Genomic DNA, 24361 nt, shown 5'->3' with positions numbered 1-24361 from the left:
AAAGTCAATAACTCAAAAACTAAGAGACGAAAAAATCTGAAATTTGGCAGTTTTCGTCAACTTTACTGGTACTATCACTGTACCAAAAAAAATTATCAACTGAGATGTCAAGGTTCAGACCGTGGTTGATTTGGCATGGAATGACCCATAACCTCAAAGTAATAGGTTTATTACAATTAAATATTGTTTTCTTACAAAGAGAAAAATTTGCCTGAATGACATGTGTGCAGGTGATCACATGATTCCAAGATGGCGTTGATGCAGGGGAAAAGCTCAGTGCATGTTATGGCTTGCAGAGTTAAAATCATGTGTTTTGGTGAGGAGAAGGTTGCAAGCAATGTTTGGAAAAACACCTCCAGCGGAGACAAGTATCCAGAGATGGTACAAAAAGTTCAAGGCTACAAGAAGCATAGCAGAATTGCCATGTAATGGAGTCCAATGAAGTTTCTTAAACGAAGATCCTTGGAACTGAGAGTGGCAAGGTCTACGTTACACAGTATCGTATGCAAGAAAAAGAAAGCAAGGCTCTACAGGCTGAGATTTGTGCACGATCTGATAGAAGAGGAAGGAATTTTGTGAATTTAACGTTAACCCAATTAAATGGTGATGGTGGTGATGCACTTTAGTCCTTCATTCTTTTCTCTGATGAGGCCACGCTCCATGTTTTGGGAAAAGTGAATAGACACAATTGCCAAATTTCGGGGATTGAGAATTTATATGAGTTTGAGACACATAAGAGGGATAGCCCAGCCCTAAGGTCAGTTTCCATGGATCACCTCATTGGTCCATTCTTCTACGAGGAGGACCCTGTGAACGGCACCAGCTACCTGAACATGTTACCGACATTCCTTGTCCCGGAACTTTAGAGGTTAGGCATCATCAATGAGGTCCACTTCCAGCAAGATGGTGTCCCTCGCACACTTTGCCCTTGAAGTTCGTGAGTTTCTTAATGATAAATTGGGAAGAGATGGATTGGCTGCAGAGGACTCACACCTTGGCCCGTAAGGTCACCAGAACTTACCCAGTGTATGTACAGAAACAGACAGATCGTGACGACAACCTGAAGTTCAAGATAGGTGATGTGATTCACAACATTCTGGATGAGCACTGTCAGAATGCAATTCTCGGATTCAAACGAAGATTGCAAGAATGTTTGGACGTGAATGGTGCCCAGCTGGAGATCTGGCGATGAACCGAACCACATAAAAAAATAATTTTAAAGTTTCCTCTGTGAAACAAACAATATTTTATTGTAATAAACTTATTACTTTAAAAGTTATAGGTTTTTAGAATCCTGCAAGACACTGTAAAAACTTAGTAAAGGAACAGAACCTGTAAATCCCTTACCTAGCGTCCTTGCATCCAGCCCATTCTCATTCATGTGGCACAACACTTCCTGCAGGAAGGAGCACAAATAAAGGAACACATTTTTACGATGCTCTGGCAGCTGCATCACAATCTGAAATTAAAAACACGATTTATTATTTTAACAGTTTTGTTTCTTTGTATGCTGGAAGTTCACAAAAATTATCCACATAAGCTGATCGAGACAGGACCTACAGTTTTGAAAGTGTCAATGTGCTTCCATCAAAGATCAAACCTGGGACACATTGACATAGCATTTGAATTTTTGTAATATTGCATGAGATTTCTGCCTCTTTTGGCTATTCACAAACAACACCCATGCCCAGGATGGGATTAGGACCCAGGAATTTCGGAGGTAGGATTGAAAGTTGACTGCTTAATGCACTTGGCCACAGAGCGTGAATCAGTACTGACAAAAACACATAACCAAAATCATAGGAATGCGCCTGCTTGTTTCTTGTACTCCTCCAGACGTACGATACTGAGATAATTTACACAAAATTTAAGTGCTTAATATGTAGTATTTGCAAAACAATTTGTTTTTTGCTTCATTAACACTTTTGTTAAAAATATACTATAGAACTTGAGAGATTCAAATAGATAATTTTTGGTAAAAAAAATGGGCTTGTGTAGTCAATTGTATGAGTGGTTAAGTCCCACACTGAGGCCGGGCAGTCTAAGGCATCATGCTTCGGGCTCCAGTTACAGGAAGTGTGCAGGTTGGAGTCTCCTGGGGGAAGCGTAACAACTTTTCTCCTGAGATTTCGGCCAGTGTATGGGACCGGTGAGGAAATTTGAGAGCTACGAAAGAGTAGCGTAACCTGGTCTTGGAAACCTACAACAACGACAGGGGATTTGTTGTGCTGACCACAACTGGTTGGATGATCTGCCTCCCACCTCAGCAGGTAGGCCCTGGCCTTCACAGGCTTTTGCGCCACGTGTTAATTTGTTACGAGTGGTCAAGCTTTGATCCCTGCCGGGAGGGCAACTGTAAGAAATAAACAAGAGGCTGTGTTCTTGAAAGTGACGGGACTGACCACACATTCTACTTGGCAGGTTATGACTGTTGCTCTATGGGAATGTCGTCACAATGAAAATAACATTATATAAATTCACTTGCAGTGTTTTATTGTATTTCTGGCATTCCCTATAATCTATAATTCTTTCACTGTATCAACAAGGATACTTTGGTTAGTATATTTCTTGCCTTGCATACTATTTCAGCCAACAAGCACCCATTCTTGTGTAGTTATTCTACCGACACACCCATTTAATAACAATAATATGTTTCAAGAACTGCTGAGAAAAGAATTTGAACCAGTACACCCTTGATTGAGTATGCACACTGAAAATGTAATTTCTGTTAAATCAAGACACACATTTCAAAGATCGTTACCTGTTTGCACTGCAAATAGTTGCTGGATGCCCGCAAACAGATGTTGTGGATGTTGTATGGAATGATGGGTTCCGCAGTGGATTCCATCAGGAGCAGCAGGGCCTCTGCTACAGAATGAACGCCACCAGCTTCCAGTGTTAAGGAAAGAGAACTAAAAAACGCTCAACATTCTAAAATTAACCACTCTACAATACTGATTCGCAATCAACAGCTACTGGATGTACTAACATTATTCTCTGTGTATGATAGATACACATTCACTTCCATTATTAGTAGGGCTGTGTTCAAATTGGTAAGTGATCTGTTCTGATCTCTCCATTGTTCTTTTGTGCTGTCGAAACTGTCTGAATCTACATGCCACCTTGCAGTACAGTTGCCACATTTCCTACCAGATGTCAGCTCGAACGTCACCCACAAGGAAGACAACAACCAAGCATCGCAATAATGTCCACCTTCTTAGTACTCATATTAAAAACGAGTACAATCAACATACAGTGTTACCGATAAAATGTCCAAGTAACACAGTTTTACATCCTCTATTGAGTAAACGTTGCCTCTGCAAAATGAAACTTGCAATATGGCTGCTAAGTGTAGGGTAACAGCAAGTTGAAACATTTTGCCTCTCACCATCAATTCAGACAATATCGACAGGCAGATTCCGCAGGTGGAACGGTGCTCTACGCGAAATCAGCTGCTCATTCAGATGCAGCCTAGATAGTAGGTTTCTAAGATTGATTGATTGATTTGGTTATCTTATATTGCTCTTCTGCCACTTTTGGCTAATTGCAATGATGAAGATAAATTATGATTTGGTACAGAACTGATGAAGTGACATTCCGAAAGAACATCCATGCCCTGGCCACGATTCAAACCCAGGAACTTCGGTGGCATGATCAAAGTTGACCACTTAACGTGCTCAGCCACCGAGATAGCAGGGTTCGGAGAGATTAATTGCCATTTTATTGGTATCAATCAATACAAGCATATCAGTAAAATTACTGATTATTGCGTGAATTTGATATTTCTGTAAATATTACTCTTGATGAATGTAAAAGCATAATCTGAGTTTATGGGCCACATACGAGGTCTGTTAGGAAAGTAATGAGACTGGCAACACTGTGCATGAACCGGCAACGCTGCTGCCCCCACCTTCACACGGCAAGTAGGTGAATGCTTGCCGTTGACTCAGTACAAGTTTCAACTTGCTACAGTTGCTACACAATTGTTGAGAGCATCTGACGTGAAGTTGTGTTTGTGAGGTGCGTTACGAAAATGGACTGGCAAAAGTTTGAACAACGTTGTGCCATCAAATTTTGTGTTAAGCTTGGCGAATCCGCCACTGCGACATGAAAAGTTACAAAGGGCTTACGGAGAACATGCACTATCTAGGGCACAAGTGTTCAGATGACAGAAGTCCTTTTTAGAAGGCCGAGAACAAGTGGAAGACGAACCTCGTGCAGGAAGAACTTCAACCTCAAAAACGGATGACAATGTAGAAAGAGTGAGGTCTCTTGTGAGGTCAGATCGTCGATTGACGGTGAGAATGGAAGAATGGAATGGTGATCAGTAGTGAGTTAAATTTGAACATGTGTACCGAATGAAGTCCTTGCAAGACCCAGGAAAAGGGTTGCACGTGTGCCACCAGACATTGCACGCACTTGGATGCTGCACCACGACAATGCAGCATGTCACACGGCAGTCTCCATCAATGAATTTTTGGCAAAAAAAAAAAAAGCATTCCTGTGGTTTCTCAGCCCCCTTATTCGCTGGATCTCAGTCCCTGTGACTTTTTTTATTCCCCTTGCTCAAAAACCACTTGAAAGGATGCCATTTTGATACTTTGGACAATATCTAGAAGAGCGTAACCGACGAGCTAAAAGGTATTCCAGCAGAAGCCTTCCAGCACTGCTACGAACAGTGGAAACAACACCTCCATCGCTGTGTAGCTGCCTAAGGGAACTATTTTGAACCTTGATTTGTAAAAATAATAAAATTCATCGTTTACAGAAAATCAGTCTCATTACTTTCCTAACAGACCACGTACATTGAGGTGGTGAACGAATTATTCAGCTGCTTCATTTTAATTAGATAAGAATCAAATTGATCATTTCTATTACACAACTATGCATGAGGTTTCAACTAAAGAAAGAAACATTTGAATTTCTTGTTTATGTTAGAAAGGATACGCAATGGTTCAGGTGAGCCGTTGTCCAGCCAATTCCGGATTTGGATCAGTTCGTTGTGCATTCCCGGGTGCTCGAAGAGATGCTCCTGCTTCAGGCCATATCTGTAGAGGTGGTCCACCAGGAACCAAATTTCCTTCGGGATTGGATATGGCTCCTGGGAGTTTGGAAGATCTTTGGGAGACTTGTTCTCCTGCATCATGAAAATAGCTTATTAAATTATAAAAACACCATAGACATCATCTCTCCCATTCTTGTACATTTATGCAATTTTAAGATATTGTGAAGAGCTGAACATCAAATATCACTCATAAATGAGAGGATGCATTTGTTTTTCATCATAATATATCTAGTGTTCTCATTAATTTCAGTAGCTACTGCCAATCTCAAAGAACATGAGGCGAAGTACCCCGTGCATAAAACACTGTGCCGTGAAGGCATATTTTAGGGGAAGAGGGAGTAGGGCCATACACATTCTCGATCTCAGCCATTTTGGAGGAGCAGTGATCAGCATGACGCTCTGGTCACCTTTAGTCCCCAGGTACCCATTGATTTGAGGCCGTGAGCCCCAGAGCTGCTTTATGTGAGGACAAGTGTGGAAAAATTCCAAACTGGAAATCGAACCCGGGCTTTCCACGTGGCAGTCAGACACCCTACCGACAAGACCAACATGGCTCTCTAATCTCAAACTACATAGACCCTGAAAAGATATTGACGTACCAAAAAAAGTAGGTTTCGAAAATATATTCACATTATACGGAAAAGTTGTGTGGCTGAAATAGAGAAGGAACCTGGTTCTTTATGGCAACCTTCTCCAAATGCTCTACCACTGAATTACCAAGCTAACCTCTGATCTCAGAACACCTGAAATAGTCATAAAGCACAAAAATGCATTCCAATACTGTCACCACTGGTAAAGATAAAATGTATTTGGGTAGCTGCTTTAAGTCCAGTTTGTGCACACTGGACCTACAGTTTAAGCTGGGATCCTAAATATAGAAAAGTATCAGAAGAGTCAAATGAAAACTTTAGAAGTCCCTTACAGATGTCACCTTCTCCACACACTTGACCAGTGAATTGATTGATTGATTTAGTTTATTTTACTTCCCGTTTTGTGCCTCTTGGCTAATTTGCGAAGATGGGGATGAAATTGATGAATGGACATTCACAAACAACCAAGCCCAAGCAGGATTCGAACCCGGGACCCTAAGCATCGCAGCGCGATGTGCTAACCACTAGGCCACAGGGTCCGGCTCTTGACCAGTGAAGAGGAGTGTTTTATCGTTCTCTGTCAACCTAAAACTTACAGAAATTTCTCGGCAAATGAAAATTCAATATCTCTGTGCATGCTTACCACACCAGCAAGTTTACTAATGGAGGGGAAAGTTCGACAATGGCCTTAGTTGGCAGGCTGAGTGGAAAGGGCTTGGCTGTAGCTCATAAGTGACTGCACATGGGTGGACTCTTGAGGTATTCAAGCAAAGTTGGAAATATATATAGATCAGCAATAGGTCTACGCTAAATTGCGCAAACGTGTGCAGCCCTACAGACAGAAATCTGCTAGGGTTTTAATTGGACTCTCCCTTGTACATTGTAAGAAATACTAAATACAATTTATCTGAAGAAGGCGCAATAAATATATACCGTATTTGCCGGTGTATAAGATGCACTTTTCCCCTTTAAAAATTGACCTGGAAAACAGAGTTTGTCTTATACGAAGATACTCAGCTTTTGATTACCTACATTTCTGGAAATTTTCTCTGTTCTGAGTTAGACATTTCTCTCTTGGATCCTTGCAGTGCGTGACAAAAGAAGATTTAAATGTATTCTTTCCTAGCTAGATTAGGCAAGTTATTTGTTGAAAGTAGACATATACATTACTTTATATTTGAAATACTTTATTTTAATAATCAGTGATAAATACATAAAAAGGAGGTGCGTATTATACGCCGGCAAATACGGTAAATTATGATCAGTGTTACATGCACTTAGACCTAACAATGACATATTTAAACCATAATCTTTACATAACTAGGATACTTTAAATTTTTAAATTATGTACACGTGCAAGGTAAACACTAACTGTTAATCATTTTGCTTTAAGATTTGCAGTACGTCTGTTTCATTTTACATATAAAGTGCAACTAAATTATGGAACTTACGAGATCACATAGCTTCCCGACTGGTATGTACCTGATAGGTACACTGATATGTACTAGTGCTTCTATGGAGCACCCAAAACAACTTCTTTCGTAGGTGCCTGTACAAAGAAGAAGAGTGAGCTTTACTTTACAAGCCCTCAAATTATGCAGTTACATAATATGCACAAAATTAACCTTCCACAGCCAGATGGTCGATATTTTAACCAGCAGCAATTAACGTGTCTTGAAAACTTCGCATGATATTTCACTTTGTCTTTTTGATCTTTAGTATACATATGAAGGTATGACACACTCGAATTACAAAATAATATATTCATTGTTACTATTATTAACAACCCATGTTTGAAAAAGCCCTTATTTTCCTTTCCTTACCCTGTATTATCATGGGATAGATTTATAAAAGTGCACCTTCTTGAAAAATTTAAATTCTACAAGCAAGAATAGGTAAAAAGCAACATTTTAAGCGATGTATGACAATTGAGGGTCAAAAGGGCAAGTGGGGGCAAAGGACCAAATTTCATAATTACGCAAAATTCCCGAATGCCGTAGTTTCAGTTATTTTTTTTTTCAAAGTTGCGGCACATGCATTACATATCCTCATAGAATAGTATCTTGCTCTTGTCGTGCTTCCTTCCAAATTTGGTCCATCCAGCATCTATAGGACTGACACTAGAAGCAAAATTACAGAAATTGTGCTGAAGCTGGCAATACTGACACTTTATAATAATGTTGTTATTTATATTACTCAAGAAGTATCAGTCTGATATCAACTAAACTTTGCACGGTTGAAGGAATGTACCACCGCTACATACTATATTTTTATCTATCACTTCTGTCTATTGGGGGGGGGGGGTGGCACAGGGGCTTGCCAGTGCCATATGCCATTTTTTTAATTCCACTTTCTTCTACTTCTTCTTCCTTTAACACCAATTATTGGGAGGCACAATGTATAAATTTTACCTCTGCTAAAAGCCCTGTCTTTAAGATAGAAAACAAAACCAATTTCATCTGTCGACAACAACTAGTTCTTGAGCTAGGATTTTTATTTGTACTTTGCAGCAAGTTTGAAAAGTGCACATTTGAAAAGACAAAGGTGGCAATGAGAATACAGGCTCCAGGCGATAAAGGTTAAACAGCAAAGCAAATGCAAGTTTTGAAACGTAAAAAAAAGGCATAAAATGAAAGATGCATTACCTGTAACAGTGATGAAAATATCCTTGCCCCCATCCAGATGAAGCACCAGTATGTCATATAATTTGTCCTGGCTTGAGTTGAGTTTACATGCTGATTTTTTATCGACATAGATTTCTATTTTGACATCACATTTCTCCCCTGGAAAGATGAAAAAAGTATGCTTAATCTCAACAACTCTGTACCCTATGCAAACACAGTTTTCAAACAATATTGTATTGATACAGAACTTGGAAGCTGTGGGGATGCACCGGTAGTCTCAAACCCTGAATGGTTCCATTCACCATTACGCACAGCAGGCTATGCCACACTAGTCCAAGATGCCTATGTTCCCATGTTTCAATCCATGTGAATTTTATGATAAACACATCACCATTCTCAAGAAACTTGTTTCTTTTTTCCATTCTTTTTTATCTTTGTTTATTCATAATAATGAAATAAAACAGAAATTTTGACTTTCACAGCTTCTTTAGGCAAAAATTATTCCCAAGTGCAAAAATTGCCTTAATTTATAATCTTTCAAACTCTACAAAAACATACTGATGTAATTATATTTGTAAGTCAAAATGCTACACAGGTAATGATGGAAATCACAATATTGTAAAACAAATAAGTAGCAAATTTCACAAAACATCAAATCTTCAAACGTTTTCCCCATATGCTCAGTGAATCATCACTGATTAACAATCAAAAGCAGGATAAGTCAACGTATGAATAATGACAAATACTGTGAGTTGCCAGAAATAATTTTTATCTCACTTTCAACTTTCTTCAACTTAATTACTCTTATATTCTAATTCACTGCTCAAATTGTTCTATTGAATGTGATTTTCTTCCTATTGTATTTTATTGTACTTTCTTGTTTAATTTCTTTGTAATCTTGAATTTTATTTTATTTTTATTTTAATCTGTACTTTTTGGGGTTAGATGGTAGACCAGCAACTGATGAACCTCGCTCAGAAATAAAGTCAATTCAATTCAATTCACTTTAGTTTTCTAAGGTTAATTTGTGGTATCTCTATTAGCTCCATCTAGGTCACTGCACTTTTTTCACTCCAGGTGTAGTGCAGGTGCGTCCCAGTGTCAGGTTGGTGAAAGGAAATCTTATTCAACTAAGTAGATTGTATTGAAATATATCCGTTTGGTGGTTACACACACAGAGGTAATTCACTAATAAACTTACGCCATGCAGTTTTTGTTCACAATCAATTTTGTCACCTGTCTGGTAACTATTAGTTACACTTGTTATATTTAATTGGATCGAGTGATTGAATAATGTTATTTTATGTTGCTTTTCTTCCACTTTTGGCTAATTGCAATCATGGGAATGAATAGTGATTAACTGACTTAACGTTTTAAGGCCACTTTATTGCGAGTAAGGCTAATCGGGACTGGACCTACAGTTTAAGTGGGATCCGAACCACTATGTGCCTCCACCAGGTACTGAACCCAGAACCTCTCGATTACAAGGCAACGATGCTACCACTGCACCATCGGGGAGGCCCCAGGGAATGAATAGTGATATGATGAGCAAACAACAACAACAACAGCAAACAACAAAAGTCCCACAGAGAATTATCCTGGTTGTGTTCTAAATGCCAGAGCCTCACTAGTTGCAAAACGTAGTCCAGGGTGAACTAAGTGGAGATAACTTGACACTTAGGTGCGTTCAGAGTCACCCACTACACCTTAAATTCAATTAGAATCAAAGATGCAGCACCTTCCTTTCTCATCAGGACTTAAGTGTCAATTTGGAGTCACCCAGTGTTGCAACTAATGTTAAACAACAATTCTGGTGGTTAACAACAAACAGCGTGTGCGTCAACTGGGAGAACGTTCACTGGAGGGAAAGGGGTAAGACACTCGGAGTGAAGGTGCTGTGTTGAGCACCGGTGTGCATCTTGGATGTTTGCTACTGGTCCTAAAAACAAACATTCTTACTGCAATCGTGCAACTTGCGTGTAATTAGATTACGTATGTGTCTAAACACAGCAAGTGAAATGTTATGTGTGTTCTTTCTAAGAATCAAGACAGCCTTCAAACGTGTCATACATTCGAGTGATTGAACAGTGATTACAGTCCAAATACCAGAGATACATTTGAAATATTATGACATATGGTCCTCCATTAGTTTTAGATAAGTAATTCGTAAACAATCGCAAATCACAAAACACCAGAGGTGTATATTCTAGGCTATCTCTGAAGCCCTGGCTCAGAAGAGAAGAAAAATCGATTGGAAAATGTGCATAAAATTGTTCATTTCAGTGAGAAGACAAAAAGGCATTTCAGGAGTTGGTGGCCAAAAGTAACAGCCAAAAGAAAAGGTCTAAATTAGTGGCAGAAAGTAACGGCCAAAAGTGACGGTCGAAATTAGTGGCCGAAAGTAAAGGACAAAAGTGACGGTCGAAATTAATGGCGGAAAGTAACGGCCAAAATTAACATCTGAAAGGAGCAGTCAAAAGTGACGGTCAAAATTAGTGGCTGAAAGTAACTGTCAAAATTAGTGGCCGAAAGTAACTGTCGAAATTAGTGACCGAAAGTAACGGCCAAAATTAACGACCGAAAGTAACAGCCAAAATTAATGACCGAAAGTAACAGCCAAAATTAACGACCGAAAGTACCGGTCAAAAATAACGATCGAAAGGAACGGTCGAAAGTAACGATCGAAAGGAACGGTCAAAAGTAACGATCGAAAGGAACGGTCAAAAATAATGACCGAAAGTAACAGCCAAACTTAACGACCGAAGGAAACGAACAAAATTAACAACTGAAAGAAACTGACAAAATTAACGACCGAAAGAAACGGACAAAATTAATGACCGAAAGGAACGGCCAAAAGTGACCGTCGAAATTAGTGGCCGAAAGTAACTGCCAAAAGTGATGGTAGAAATTAATCGCTGAAAGTAATGGCCAAAACTAAGACCGAAAGGAGCGGTCAAAAGTAACGGCCAAACGTGACAGTCGAAATTAGTGGCCGAAAGTAACGGCAAAAATTAACGACCGAAAAAAATAGCCAAAATTAACGATCAAAAGTGACTGTCGAAATTAGTAACCGAAAGTAACGGTCAAAAGTGACTGTTGAAATTAGTGGCCGAAAGTAACGGCCAAAAGTGACGGTCGAAATTAGTGGCCGAAAGAAATGGCCAATAGTGACGGTTGAAAATATTGGTCGAAACTAACAGCCAAAAGTAATGACTGAAAGTAAAGGCCAAAAGTAACGACCGTCAGTAACCGGCAAAAGTAGCTGCCGATTGTAATGACCTAAAGTAACAGCCGAAAATAACATCCAAAAGTAACGGCCAAAAGTCACAACTGAAAGTAACACCCAAAATTACAGCTTAGTGTCAAAAGTAACGGCCGAGAAAAGACCGAAACTAACGACAGAAAGTAATGGCCAAAAGTAAGTGCCAAAATGAGCTTCCAAAAGTAACAGCTTACTGCCAAGAGTAACTGGCAATAGTAACGGCCTAGAGTAGCAACCAAAAGTGACAGTCGAACTAAGATATTCTGAGAGAGACATGCTATTTGTTCCGCAACACTCCACCCTTACCGGGCCGCTTCTGGCAGGAAAACCCCAATAAACAACTAAATAGGCTCGTTAGTCCTGGGTTCCCATCCCATTCCTCACCAGAGCGCTCGGAACCAAAGAATCAATCACAGGCAAGAACTTACTGAATTAATGTTGCAGGGTGATTGCTGAAAACTCGCAGAAATGGGCTTTACACATTTATTTACAATTTAACAAAACAAGGCTCGGATTCTTCCAATAATTCTCTAATTTACATTATTTACATTCCTCTAACTTGAGCCCCACGGCAGAACTGCCAAGTGGAAGCTGAGCATCGGCAGAACTGCCTCGGGATGCTTTTTCTCAAGGAGGCCACTGGAGCCCGAAGATCGCTCTCCCTTCTGCTATCCAGTTCATAAACACACTCTCCCTGTCCTCTGTCAGAGGACCATATCTATACTTCCTCCCACGTCGCATGGGGGAGGGCTGGAAGTTCACACCTTATTGGCTCTTTTAAACTACACAGAACCATGGAAGAAACCCAAGCATACAAAATCATACACAATCACAAAAAAGAAACAAAAAAACAAATATTGTTTGTAACATATTTCAATGTGAAGACTCCAATTAAATTCAGTTCATGACTGTGCAACTAGTTTGAAACTTCATGCATTTAATTTTTAAGCCATATTTTATTCAATTAAAGAATAGAGATCAGAATTTACCTGGCATTATGAATCCCACATATGGTTCAATATTTAGCCAATCCTTACAGAAACTGGTATCGTTTAATTTCTTGATAAATTCAAACTGGACTGGAACCTAGAAAAATGTAAAATTGATAGTAAATTAAATATATTCTTTTAATACACACTAAAAATATAGTAACAGAATGGAAAGACGGATGGGTTATTTCGAGACAAATAACAAAACACATGGATAAAGTTGTTACCAACTGCTAGTTACAAATTATTACAAAACCATGATATTTCATTTTAGTAAACCCATAATGTAGGCAAGACAAATTGTAACCAGAGTCCTAAGCCTACAGAAGCACAGGTTACTGAAATCTATAAGCAATCATTTTTTATTCACAAAGAAATCTAAATTGGAAATAAAATAAATTACTAACTTTTCTAGAAGAGCTTCATGTTCTCTTCAACATTGCACAGGGTGTACATAAAGTCTGACAATACTTTGAAAAATTTATTGTGAAGAAACTATTAACATTACAAAGTAACACAGTACAATAGTTGAACGAATAAAGTCATAGGTTTTTTTGTATTGCAGGTGTTCCATGAGTTCCATTTCTTGTCGCTAGATGTGCTACATTTTGATAAAACAAAGAGTGCTACAGATGACCAACGGAAATTTAGGAGCAAATTCAGGAAAGGCAATAGAATATTGCTTCATCACTGAAAATTAACAAATTCACGCAGTCGTATTATCTCTACTGCAATTCACAGTATAACTGGTCTTTCTTTGTCTTTTGCACTAACAGCAGTTCGTATGGAATGATTTCATACACATTTTTTTCTTTACGCAAAACACTCCACACAGTCATTGGTGGCATACCCAGCTCATATGAAGCACTGCATGCAGATTTCCTCAGGTTCCTTGTGAAAGCTTCCCTCATTCCTTCGATGTCACCTTCACTGATGCTTGGCTGACCACTTCTTTCCTTCGCACACAAGTCCCCGGTTGACAAATTTCAGATGCCAATCGTAGATTGCCTTTGTGCATGGTGCTTCTTTCTCATATTTGCTCCTAAATTTCCATTGGACATCAGTAGCACTCTTTTAATTCATCAAATTGTAGTACCATAAAGTGCCATCTTGAATTTGCCACCATCTAGCGGTGAGAAATGGAACTACAGGGAACACCTGCAATACAAAAAACTATGACTTTACTCATTGAACTAATGTACTGTCACTTAGTAATGCTAATACCAGGGTATCCGTAAGTCTGGAACAATAGGTATTTTTCACATTAGCCTTTTTTCTGTTACAGGTAACCTGACTAAGCGAATCCAAGTTATCTTGCTGGCGGGGACTTTGAACATATTCTTTAACTGTGTTGTACAATAATAATTACCTAATAACTGATTTCTTATGCTTGTAATTATAACAATAACTTGTTTTGTTCTTCTCCTATGGTCCCAGACTTATGGGACAACTTGTAGTTTCTTTACAATAATTTTTTTAAATGTGTTACCGGACTTAATGTACACCCTGTATGAATACAATAATTACTGCAATGTGTCAAAATATTATTCTTCATAGAATGTTATTATCACACATGAATGTGGAAGTTTCGTACCTGGCCTGTATTTGCAATGATTAAATCTTTGGTCTGTGGCTCAATGTAGTGTACAACATCAAATATTATCTCTGTATTATCTACTGTGACCTGAGGTAGGAACTCATTTTCCAATTTATCCAATTTCTTCATTACCTCTTCATAGATTTTTCTGTATCGCACAGCATCTATAACTTTGATCTAAAACAAAAGAAAAAGGGGAATAAATTACAATCAAGTGTATGGAGAAAAACATATCATGAGTACCAGGTAGATCATTTCATAATATAGAACAGGTTTCAACAATTCACCATATCATCTGCAGCAAACATTTTATATCTAACAGAAATCACCTGATTTCAGAGAAAAGTTAATTACCTAAATTGGTATCGGATCCAAATATTACTCAGGGTATTCACAATACAAACACAATATTTTTTTTAACCCTTAGTCTGCCGCCGTTGCATATATGCAAAAAAAGTATACCCATTGTAGCCCCTGTTGCATATATGCAACAAACAGCTTTAGATACAATTATCGAGGGTTTGCCACACTTATATTTGTATATTGAGGTTGAAACACTAACAGTTCGTTCGGGAACATGTTTTGCAATCGTGTTTACGAAAATTCCAAATCCCCCCTCCCTCCTTTCTCGGAATATGTCACGTGTTTGGGCTCACGTGTTGGCTCGTCAGTAGACAGACAGAATAAATGCTTGGTATTTACGATGCTGTTTTCCTCCCAAGCTTCCAACGCTGTGATTTAGCACTGATAAGGCACACATTTTTCTTTGTGTTTAGACCTGATGATCCAGCTGAAGTAGGGGCAGGGGGGGGGGGTCAAGGAGAGAGGGGATTGGATGAGGTTTGGCAGTGTCAGCTTTCTGTCGCCTCTATGTTAGAAATGCAATGAAGCTTGACGATAGCCAGAGGCCAGAAGCGTGAGTCTATCCAGAAGTATAGACAAAACAAACAATTGCAAAGGTTCCCTTCCCTCCTCTGTTAGAAAAGGCCTTGCCATAAACAGTTCGTATCATATAACAGCTCATAGATTTCCCTAACGCACAATCGTTTCCTTCCGGACATATTTCCACAAAAATCCGAGTCAACAGGGAAGAAGCGGATTCACAGTAGCTACACAAGATGCAAGTGCGAACGAAAAAAGCAAAAGGTCGGGTTTTCTTCCCAAAGTAGCTGGAGAAGAGGGGGCAAACTCCACATTTTTATGATTTTTTCATTGAAATTCGGCGGATGCAGCCCACGCCCGTAACACCCCTCCCACGGTTGGGGCATCCAAATTTTACATGGTTGCATGCACTGATGTTCTACCTGCAAAACAAAAGTTATCCGAAGTAGATTGGTCCCATAGTGTCAGTTATATAACAATTTTATGAATAATATGCAAATTGGCTAAAATTCGCTAGAGTTTTACGTTTTGCCTTATTATTCAAATTGTATTCAACCCACGAACATGTATCAAGTTTCATTCTGTTGCGGAAGGTCCATTCTTTAAAAAAAAAAAAGCAAAAGTTCTGGTTTTCTCCCCAAAGTAGCTGGAGAAGAAGGGGAAAACTCCACATTTTTATGTTTTTTCATTGAAATTCAGGGGATGCAGCCCCCGCCCGTAACCCCCCCCGCGGTTGGGGCATCCAAATTTTACATGGTTGCATGCACCGATGTATTACCTGTGAATCAAAATTTATCCGAAGTAGATTGGTCCCATAGTGCCAAAGTTATTACGATTTTTCTCCATTATGTATACAAATTCAAATTTCGTGCTCAAAGCCTCGGCGACGATGGGCTTACTTTCGTCAGAACGCACGGCGTACTAAGGGGTAGATCTTTCCATCATATAGAACAGGTTTCAACAATTCACCGTATCATCTGCAGCAAACATTTTATATCTAACAGAAATCGCCTGATTTCAGAGAAAAGTTAATCCCCTAAATTGGTATCGGATCCAAATATTACTCAGGGTATTCACAATACAAACACAATATTTTTATGGAATATAGAAAATAAGAGCTAAAAATAATAATGCACTGCTCAAAAGAAAACATAATCAGCAATCAGCACTATGTACATGGCAAAGAAAAAACAGGAGGGAGAAGTCACTGCCATGAACATTGTCTTTCCTTCTGTTATTTCAATACATTCTTTGCTTATTGTTCTTTCAGTTATTTACTATAGTGACTCTTTTTTCTTTCTTTTGAGCAGTGTATGTAAAGAAATCATAAACTTGTTTTTATCATCATATTTATATTATGTCACTTTTCTAATTTAAATAAATGGATCACAGGAATAACAAATATGAATAAAATATTCATTCTCATCATGAAGACAAGTACAAAATGTTCTAGAGACTGTTGATTCAAAAAATGTATTTAACTTAGTAGTAATACTTGGAGTTACCCTCACAAAAGTTAATTACTTGAAGTATGAAAATAATTATTTGTTAAAAAGTTGACTATATCATACAATCACCTTGTATCTGCATGTTTTCTTTTTTTTTTTTAAAAAAACTGTCATTTCTAAGTTACTGAATCTGTACAACTTAAGTTAGGAAGATACTGAGCACACATTGCACATTAGTCTTCCATTATTATTATTATTATTATTTGCATTCCATTCAAACAGTACTATATTTTTGGCCTCCCGATGGCGCAGTGATAGCATCGTCGCCTTGTAATCAAGAGGTCCCGGGTTCGATACCCGGTGGCGGCACATAGTGGTTCGGATCCCACTTTAAACTGTAGGTCCAGTTCCGATTAGCCTCACTGTGCATAAAGTGGACTTTAAAACACCAGCTCAATCAATCAATCAAGTACTATATTTCATCATGATTTAATCACACTTATAGTTTTCTTGTATGTACGCATTGCTTGCATTATAGAATTATTTTCCTGTAGTTTACGGTTATTACAAAGAAAAACTGTTCTTCTTATGCTTGTAATAACCGTAAACTAGAAAATAATTAATCACACTTGTTTTTAATATATGAATTAGCTCATATGAAAACAATTATGCAAATCTGTCATAGACTTATGATTTAGTTGCAATGGAATTCTCTTATCTAACATTTATATCTGCTAGCATGTTCAAACAATATATTATCTACACAACCCCAACACATCCTAAAATAATTCAGAAATTACCAAATTATGATCATTTTGTCTCTAAATTTTCCCTCACGGCCCCCTAAATACAAACTTACACCCCTGATAATAAACTCTGGATAACATCAAAGTGACTCATGCTACTCTATTTTTCTTCTTATGAAAACAAAAATTAACAAGCTTATACTTACACCAGCATCAAATAATGCACTGACAGGCTTGTGGTCACTTATCATAAGTTCAGAGTGACTCCGGTACACCAACTGCTTCATCCCTTCTCCCTTCCATAAAATTCTGTCGCACCATGCTGGTGCTCGGTTCTTCTCACTGAAACAGTACAATAAGCATTTCACACTTGAAGGAAAGTCATCCTCATTTTCGACTGAGCACCTTACTATGCATTATTTTGCACAGAACAATGAAAGGGAATGACTTACATAAAAAATAAGGACCATTAAGATTAAGAGAGACTAAAGAAAGATGCAGGCAGTGGAGAAAAAATTTTTTAGGGTTATATTGGGGAAGACTAAAAGGGGTAGAAAAAGAATGAGATCCGACAGACAGTGGGTGTGGTGAAGCTTCAGGACAGGATAGATCAGACACAGATGAGATGGTTCGAACACATGAAGAGGATGGATGCAGAAAGACTACCAGTAAGAGCTTACCATGTACAAGGAGTGGGAATAAGGCCAAGGTGGAGACCAAGATGTAGGTGGGAGGAGCAGATAGCAGAGAGTGTTAGGAGAAGAGGACAAGATTGGAACACCGTGGAAAGAGAGGAGTGGTGGAAGACCAGGAAAGAATGGAGAGGCTTGACTTCTATGCCGGCCCAGCCAGAGGCAGGAAACGGCAAAGGATGATAGTGATGATGCCTCTTAGGGAGATTTCACATTGAAGCAGCATGCTTTGCACACCCCACTTGAGGATTCCACCAATCAAATGCAGGCTGGTGCAGTATCTTATGCTGCTCTGGTGTGCAACATTGCTATTGATTGGTTAGGTTGCATGTTGCTTGTAATTTTGGTGTGAAATCTCCATTAGACAAGTATTCCTGTAACTTTAGCATGTTTCTTCTACTTTGGGCCATTTTCTAAAGAATGTATCTGCACTAATACTTATAAAATATTGACATTACGAAAATAATAACAATACCTGTCATAAATGATAAATCCAATTTACCTTTTAGAAAAAACCTAAAAAAACAGGCAATGTACAAAACAAACTAAAAATTCTTAATTCACCAATACTTATGTTACACAGGAACATTATGGAACACAAAGCAAATACAAGCACCGAAACTTAAAATTCTACTAACCTTGAATCCCAGTTGTTCGTTCCAGGGTCATATTTGTACGTAGGCTGGAAATTGATTTCTCCCTCCTGATATCCAACAAACACATGCTTCAAGTCACATTGTTGTCGAAGCTGATCATATTCAAGGACTGGAGAGAAATTGTTGTACTCTATCAAACCCTTCACGACGGTTGGGTCTAGTTCCGTTATGCGATAGTTAAGGTCCCCCAACCAGTACACATGGCTGAAAGGAAGACTTGTTCATGAGGATGATCACAATCACTGCTGTTTGCAATTTGAAAACTTAACATTTTCTGAAATATGAATACTGAAATCCCAGTCATTTATATAATATAAAGAATTAGTACTAGGAGGAACGTACAGTGTGTTTCATTCGCTCTCGGCCCCAGATTTTTGCTTATAAAAATCAAACTATTGGTCGTAATGTAGGGATGTGCCAAAGCCGATGTGTGAATATCGGCACAAACTGACATATCGGCATCAGCAAAAATTCGATATTTAAATTGGTACCGATATTACTAGAGTTTTACTTTCTAATAAGGTTTATATTTTAATTTTCTCAGATTTATTGAAAATTAAGTTAAGGGTATTCATCACTGTGGAACCCTTGTGATAAAATTATTGCAAACTCTCATTCATAGGATCAACCTACCTCAAAATCAGAAATAAAACAGTACATTGCTGAACCAACTATTATACGTGACCAGGTCCACTGCTGTATTGCAAATTCAAAATTGAATATCCAAACCTGAAGCAAGTGGTGAGAAAATATTTGAGCATACCTGCTGGATCAGAATTCAGCAAAAGTGTTCGGTGTTGCTGGACAGATTTACGATAAGAGAACAAGTAGGTTACTTCCAGAAGTGCTTCAAAAACTCACCTGCCAGCATAAAATTTACAATATTAAGAACAGTAATTCATTTTGCATTTTAAAGAACTGCTTGTGTACTGATGTTAAATCTCTTGAGAATATATATATATATATATATATATATATATATATATATATGTATAATATGCAATAGAAATGTACATTGCAAATTTATTTTGTCATGCTGAATTTCACATTCCATTTCTGTTGAATAATCTTGTGTGTCAGAATTGGTTAAATATCGGCATTGGTATCGGTAAATTTTCAGCTTCATCACATCATCATCATAATGTAATGAAATTTGCTATGGACATACCTTGGCATATGAGTTGCATGGTAAGGTCACAGCGAGTGTTGGAAGTGGTTTCTTAATGACTCTTTTCATTATGTCAAGAGGTTGCAATTGTTGCACAGCAGTAACAAGATATGCACACAGCTTTGCTTTTTTTGCCAGCTAGTTGACATGTGCTTGTGGAAACTCCTATTTCCTGCAAACAGTCTTTGGTGAGGCCAGCAATCTGCTTTTCACTTCCTGCACTGTTGCTTCTGGCAGTTTTGGATGTCCTCGTTCATCCACATCCAACAATGTTCTAGTTGTTTCCAGTTTCTTCACCAAATATTGAATGGAAGACCTTGCAGGTGGTTTTCAGACCCCAAACTATGTAATAAATTGTCCTGGGTAAACCTTTGTGGTCTCTGTTTTGGCACTTAACAGCATAATCACCCAGATACACATGCATGCCCACGCAAGGACTAGAGAGACTATAATGCCATCTCCAACAACGTCAACATGCTTCTTATACACCAAGATATGTCTGTCCCAAATTTCATTACATTATGACCAGCAGTTGATTTTTATAACCGAAAATCAGGGGCCGAGAGCGAGTGAAACACCCTGTATTTAAATTTTATTTATCCCCCAATGCCCATACTATTACATTAAATGAATAATGATCAATACCAAAATGTAGTTTAATAATGAAACAAAGCAAACACGTTTGTTGCTCTGCATGTAGCAAACGTTCTCTCCCACATATAGACACACCGATAAGCTTAAATTCAAATGGAAACTTTCCCAATGAAGCTGCAATAGACCTCAACTTAAGGCTTATTTCCAACTTGAAAATCAGTTTTAAAAAAGGACTGCATGAATGGTTTAGCAAGCACAAAGAAAAAAATTTGTATTCGATACCTACTCATGGTCTTTGATACTCTTTGGTGGCAAGAACTGGCTGAAACTTAATCGGGAGCAAATGTCATGGTAATCTTGGTTTCGCCTCTCGTATTCCTCCACGTGAGCTGCCAGGTGGGAGTTTACGAAGCAAATGGTGGTGCTGTGCAGTTCGAAGCGAACTGCCACTCCTCCCTTATTACCCTGCAAAACAAGACAACTCATTTTAAATACCAGAAGAAAAGAAGAATGGTTATATCAGAATAGACAAACACATTTTTAATAAAGAATTAACTGTACAGTGTGTTTTAAAAGTCCTGCAGTATTCTAAGAAGCCATAACTTTAAAGTAATAGTTCATTACAACGAAGTATTCTTCTTTTACAAAGAGGAAAATTTAAAAAATTGTTATGCTGAATGACGTGTGTGCAGGTGACCACAGGATTTCAATGCAGGAAAAAGCTCAGTGCATGTTATGTCTTGCAGGGTTAAAATCTTGTGTTTTGGTGTGGAGACAAGTATCCAAGTACAAAAAGTTTAAGGCTACGGGAAGCATATCATATGTGTCACTTAGAGCACCATCAGAATACAATTCTCGGATTTGAACAAAAGTTTAAAAGTTATAGGTTTTTAGAATCGTGCAGGATTTTTAAAACACACTGTATATTCAAAAATGGTAGGAACTTTTTAGTGTCCTAATGATATTTTGGTCAAAGTGTAATACTGTTCTTTACTTTCTGCAATGGTGTTTGACATGCTCCAATACAACAAACTAATCTTACCATCTTTCCCATAATGCCTGTGCCGACTGTTTCCGCTGCTACTGCCCGGACGTAAGCTGCAAGGTGCTCCTGCACAAACACAATGAGCATCATTCCGACCAGCCTCACGAGCTTCACCTTCCTGTACTTTGCCTTTGGGTGCAGTCCGTTCAACACGGCCTTCCTGTAAGAAATAAAGAAGCATTTCTCAGGATGGAAGTAACTCTCACCCATTACTGTACACATTAAATTTTATTGAAAACTTTAGGTAATAAATATTTATCTGATAAAGCATGTTTGAAACAAATATCATGATAAAACCAAATATTTGGTTGTAACATGTTTCTCACACATGTAGTCATTCTCTTAATTAGAGAAAGTTTAGCTTCTTGTCCTTGAAAAGCTCTTTTTTTTTACCAATAATTGCGGTACATTTTCCATCACATCTTTAATAATAAGTAATTTTTCTTTCACCGGAAAGGTCACAACCTCATTCTTTTATTACTCATATTGTCTGAACATGACAAGAATGTCACATGTGTAGCAGGCAGGACAACCTTGCACCTGCCTTTTCGCCATACTTTTGGATTAGCGACTCAGCTGAGTAGACAAAAACATATTTCTGTTGCATAGTGGGCGAATGTCTCCTGTCTGAAGTTAATACAAACCCGCTTCTCAGGAATTGTATTTTGCCTTCAGGTGAAGGTGGAGGAGGAAAGGCTCGTCAAGAAACAATAATCCTGCAGAGAAACTTGCAATTGAGTTTTTTAAGTGATAACTTTTCAATGACTTTCTCAGTTTGTAAGTGAATTACAGTATACATCCACATGTTTCTCAAGTTTCCTTTCTAACAATACATATTATTAAATGCTTCTTGCTTTCCATTCCATTTCAATGGAAGTTCTCTGGACACTAAGTACAACTGACTGCAGACCTACCTCTATATCCGTATAAGCAGTGCACGTTGTATTGAGTTGCTTATTGCACAACACTTCTGTTTGTGATATCACTTCAGCACATTCAAGTCAGCACTCAACTCAAGGCCTCTCTTCTTCAATGCAAATTGTAAAAAAATAAAAGTTCATTTCACATGGTTTCTGGAAGATTATTTTCAAGCCCTCTTAAAACATAGACAATAATGTAAATTTAATTTCAGATAAATTGAAATAAATCCCTTGATACCAGCGACTGATAATACCCACGATAGCTCAGTCGTCATGGCATCTGGCTATCATGCGAGAGACCCAGGTTAGATCCCTGGCAGCGGAGAACCCAGATTTTCGGATTTTTGGAACCTGTTCAAGCAGCTCCGGCACCCACCCAGCGTTGTATAAAGTGGGTACCTGGAGGAAACTCTGGGGGTAAAGGCAGCCAGGGGCATGGTGCTGATCACATTCCCCACCTTCAGCCGTGATCAAGAAAGTGTGGGGCCCTAACTCCACACTCCTATACGCCTTCATAGCATGGTGCAAACCACAGGGGAGAACTTTACCTTTTACCAGGCTCTATCAGAAAGCCTCAATTATTAACTGGTGCGACCCTTCTCAAGTTCTATGGTAATGCCCACTAGGAAAAAGACAAATTTGAACATAAAGTACAATAATTTATTGTTGTCATTAAAAATGAACACGAAAGGGTAAAAGAAACATTGACTCACAGCCACTCTTCTTCTCGCGGAGTATCATTAAAAAGAAATGCTTCCTTGCTGAGGTCCAGTTCTTGGAAGCCCACAGCGTACACGTCCGGGGGCTCTGGATCACAGGCCAACCAGTCCGCAAGACCAACTGACGGAGACTGCCCGTTCACGTTCCACGTTCCGACGAAAACCCTGGAAACCACGATGGACATGAAATTATGTACATTATTTATGATTACTTTGTGATTTTGATATGACATTAATTACTTTATCAGGAGAAAAACTGTCAATGCTTGGTATCATTGAAAATGGATTGAAGAAAATTATAGGTGGAAAACAGGATACAATGACAATAAAAGAATGACCCTATCGAAGACATCTTTGATCTTGTTACTGAATCCTCTGCCCTCACGACTAAGTCTAATTCTGACTTGGAGCATCCAATGGTTGCAGTACACAAGCTCACTTACGCAAGGTAGGAGGCCGACTCACATAAACAATGTACAATGACGACAAATCCATTTGAGGTATGTAATCACCAGGCCTGCAGCTGGAATTGATCTCCATGGGAGGGTCACAGGTTATAAGAGGGGGTCCATTTTATAAAAGTTTAACAGTATTAAATGAAGGTAAATTATGTGTGTTTGTGTGGGGGAGGGGGTCATTAAGTTAATATAAAATTTAGAAGTATACAAATACTACAGTTTTTCTCTATATCTTGAAGGATTAATTGACTGCTAACTGACATTATCCCTTTACTACACACTCGATACTACATTTGATGATATAGATATTTATAACATACAGGGAAAGTGCATGATGTTCAATCATAGTGCTTCTCGTACATTCCACCCCATCCTATGTTAATTATTGCACGAACATGATAAATACAAATTGAAGAAATGTTGTTTTTTTTTGAGGGAACTATTATGGGGGGGGAAATGTGCCTTGTTTGACCTCTGAAATAAGTGTGCGTTTTGCAGTGCAAAAGAAGTTGCATATTTAGATATTAACTTTTTAAAAAGTAGGGCATGGAGATTATAAATAAAAATTATAACAAAATGGCAGAATTTTGCACTAATTGCAAGATATTTATAAATATATCGGATCAGTAAAACAATTGGAAATTTTACCGATAAATATACTAAAACACCGATATATGTCGAGAGAGAACCGATTAATGTCCCATCCCTAGAAACTAAACCAACACACACACACACACATATGTCTCTTACCTAAATATCTGTGTGTCTGTGAAGTCATCTTCCTTCATTGCCATCTGGTAACGAACCACACTTTCTCTCGCTGCAATTGGTGTTGCTCCCTTTGCTATGCTCTGCCTTGGTATAACAATGTCAGGGCTGTCCAATTCCAACAGCTGAAAGACCCAC

General features: G+C 38.4%; 1 protein-coding gene across 1 annotated transcript in view; it reads right to left on the bottom strand.

Moving 5' to 3' along the window:
• Ocrl (Oculocerebrorenal syndrome of Lowe) overlaps positions 1-24361 on the bottom strand; it is a 45502-nt gene that overhangs the window by 10264 nt on the left and 10877 nt on the right. The window contains exons 6-18 of the mRNA XM_083123353.1: positions 24206-24348; positions 22992-23162; positions 21356-21518; positions 20600-20778; positions 18534-18755; positions 17410-17545; positions 14125-14304; positions 12531-12627; positions 8301-8438; positions 7107-7204; positions 4948-5137; positions 2762-2889; positions 1348-1459 (exon numbers count right to left, since the gene is read on the bottom strand). Of these exons, the coding sequence (XP_082979479.1) occupies positions 1348-1459; positions 2762-2889; positions 4948-5137; positions 7107-7204; positions 8301-8438; positions 12531-12627; positions 14125-14304; positions 17410-17545; positions 18534-18755; positions 20600-20778; positions 21356-21518; positions 22992-23162; positions 24206-24348 (1957 nt within the window). The remainder of the gene's footprint in view (positions 1-1347; positions 1460-2761; positions 2890-4947; positions 5138-7106; positions 7205-8300; positions 8439-12530; positions 12628-14124; positions 14305-17409; positions 17546-18533; positions 18756-20599; positions 20779-21355; positions 21519-22991; positions 23163-24205; positions 24349-24361) is intronic.

The sequence above is a fragment of the Lepisma saccharinum genome, chromosome 6 (genome assembly GCF_977018435.1).
Source record: "Lepisma saccharinum chromosome 6, izLepSacc3.1, whole genome shotgun sequence".
NCBI classification, from domain to species: domain Eukaryota; kingdom Metazoa; phylum Arthropoda; class Insecta; order Zygentoma; family Lepismatidae; genus Lepisma; species Lepisma saccharinum.
Note: the sequence above shows the minus strand (reverse complement) of the source record. Positions and strands in the feature narration are given on the sequence as shown.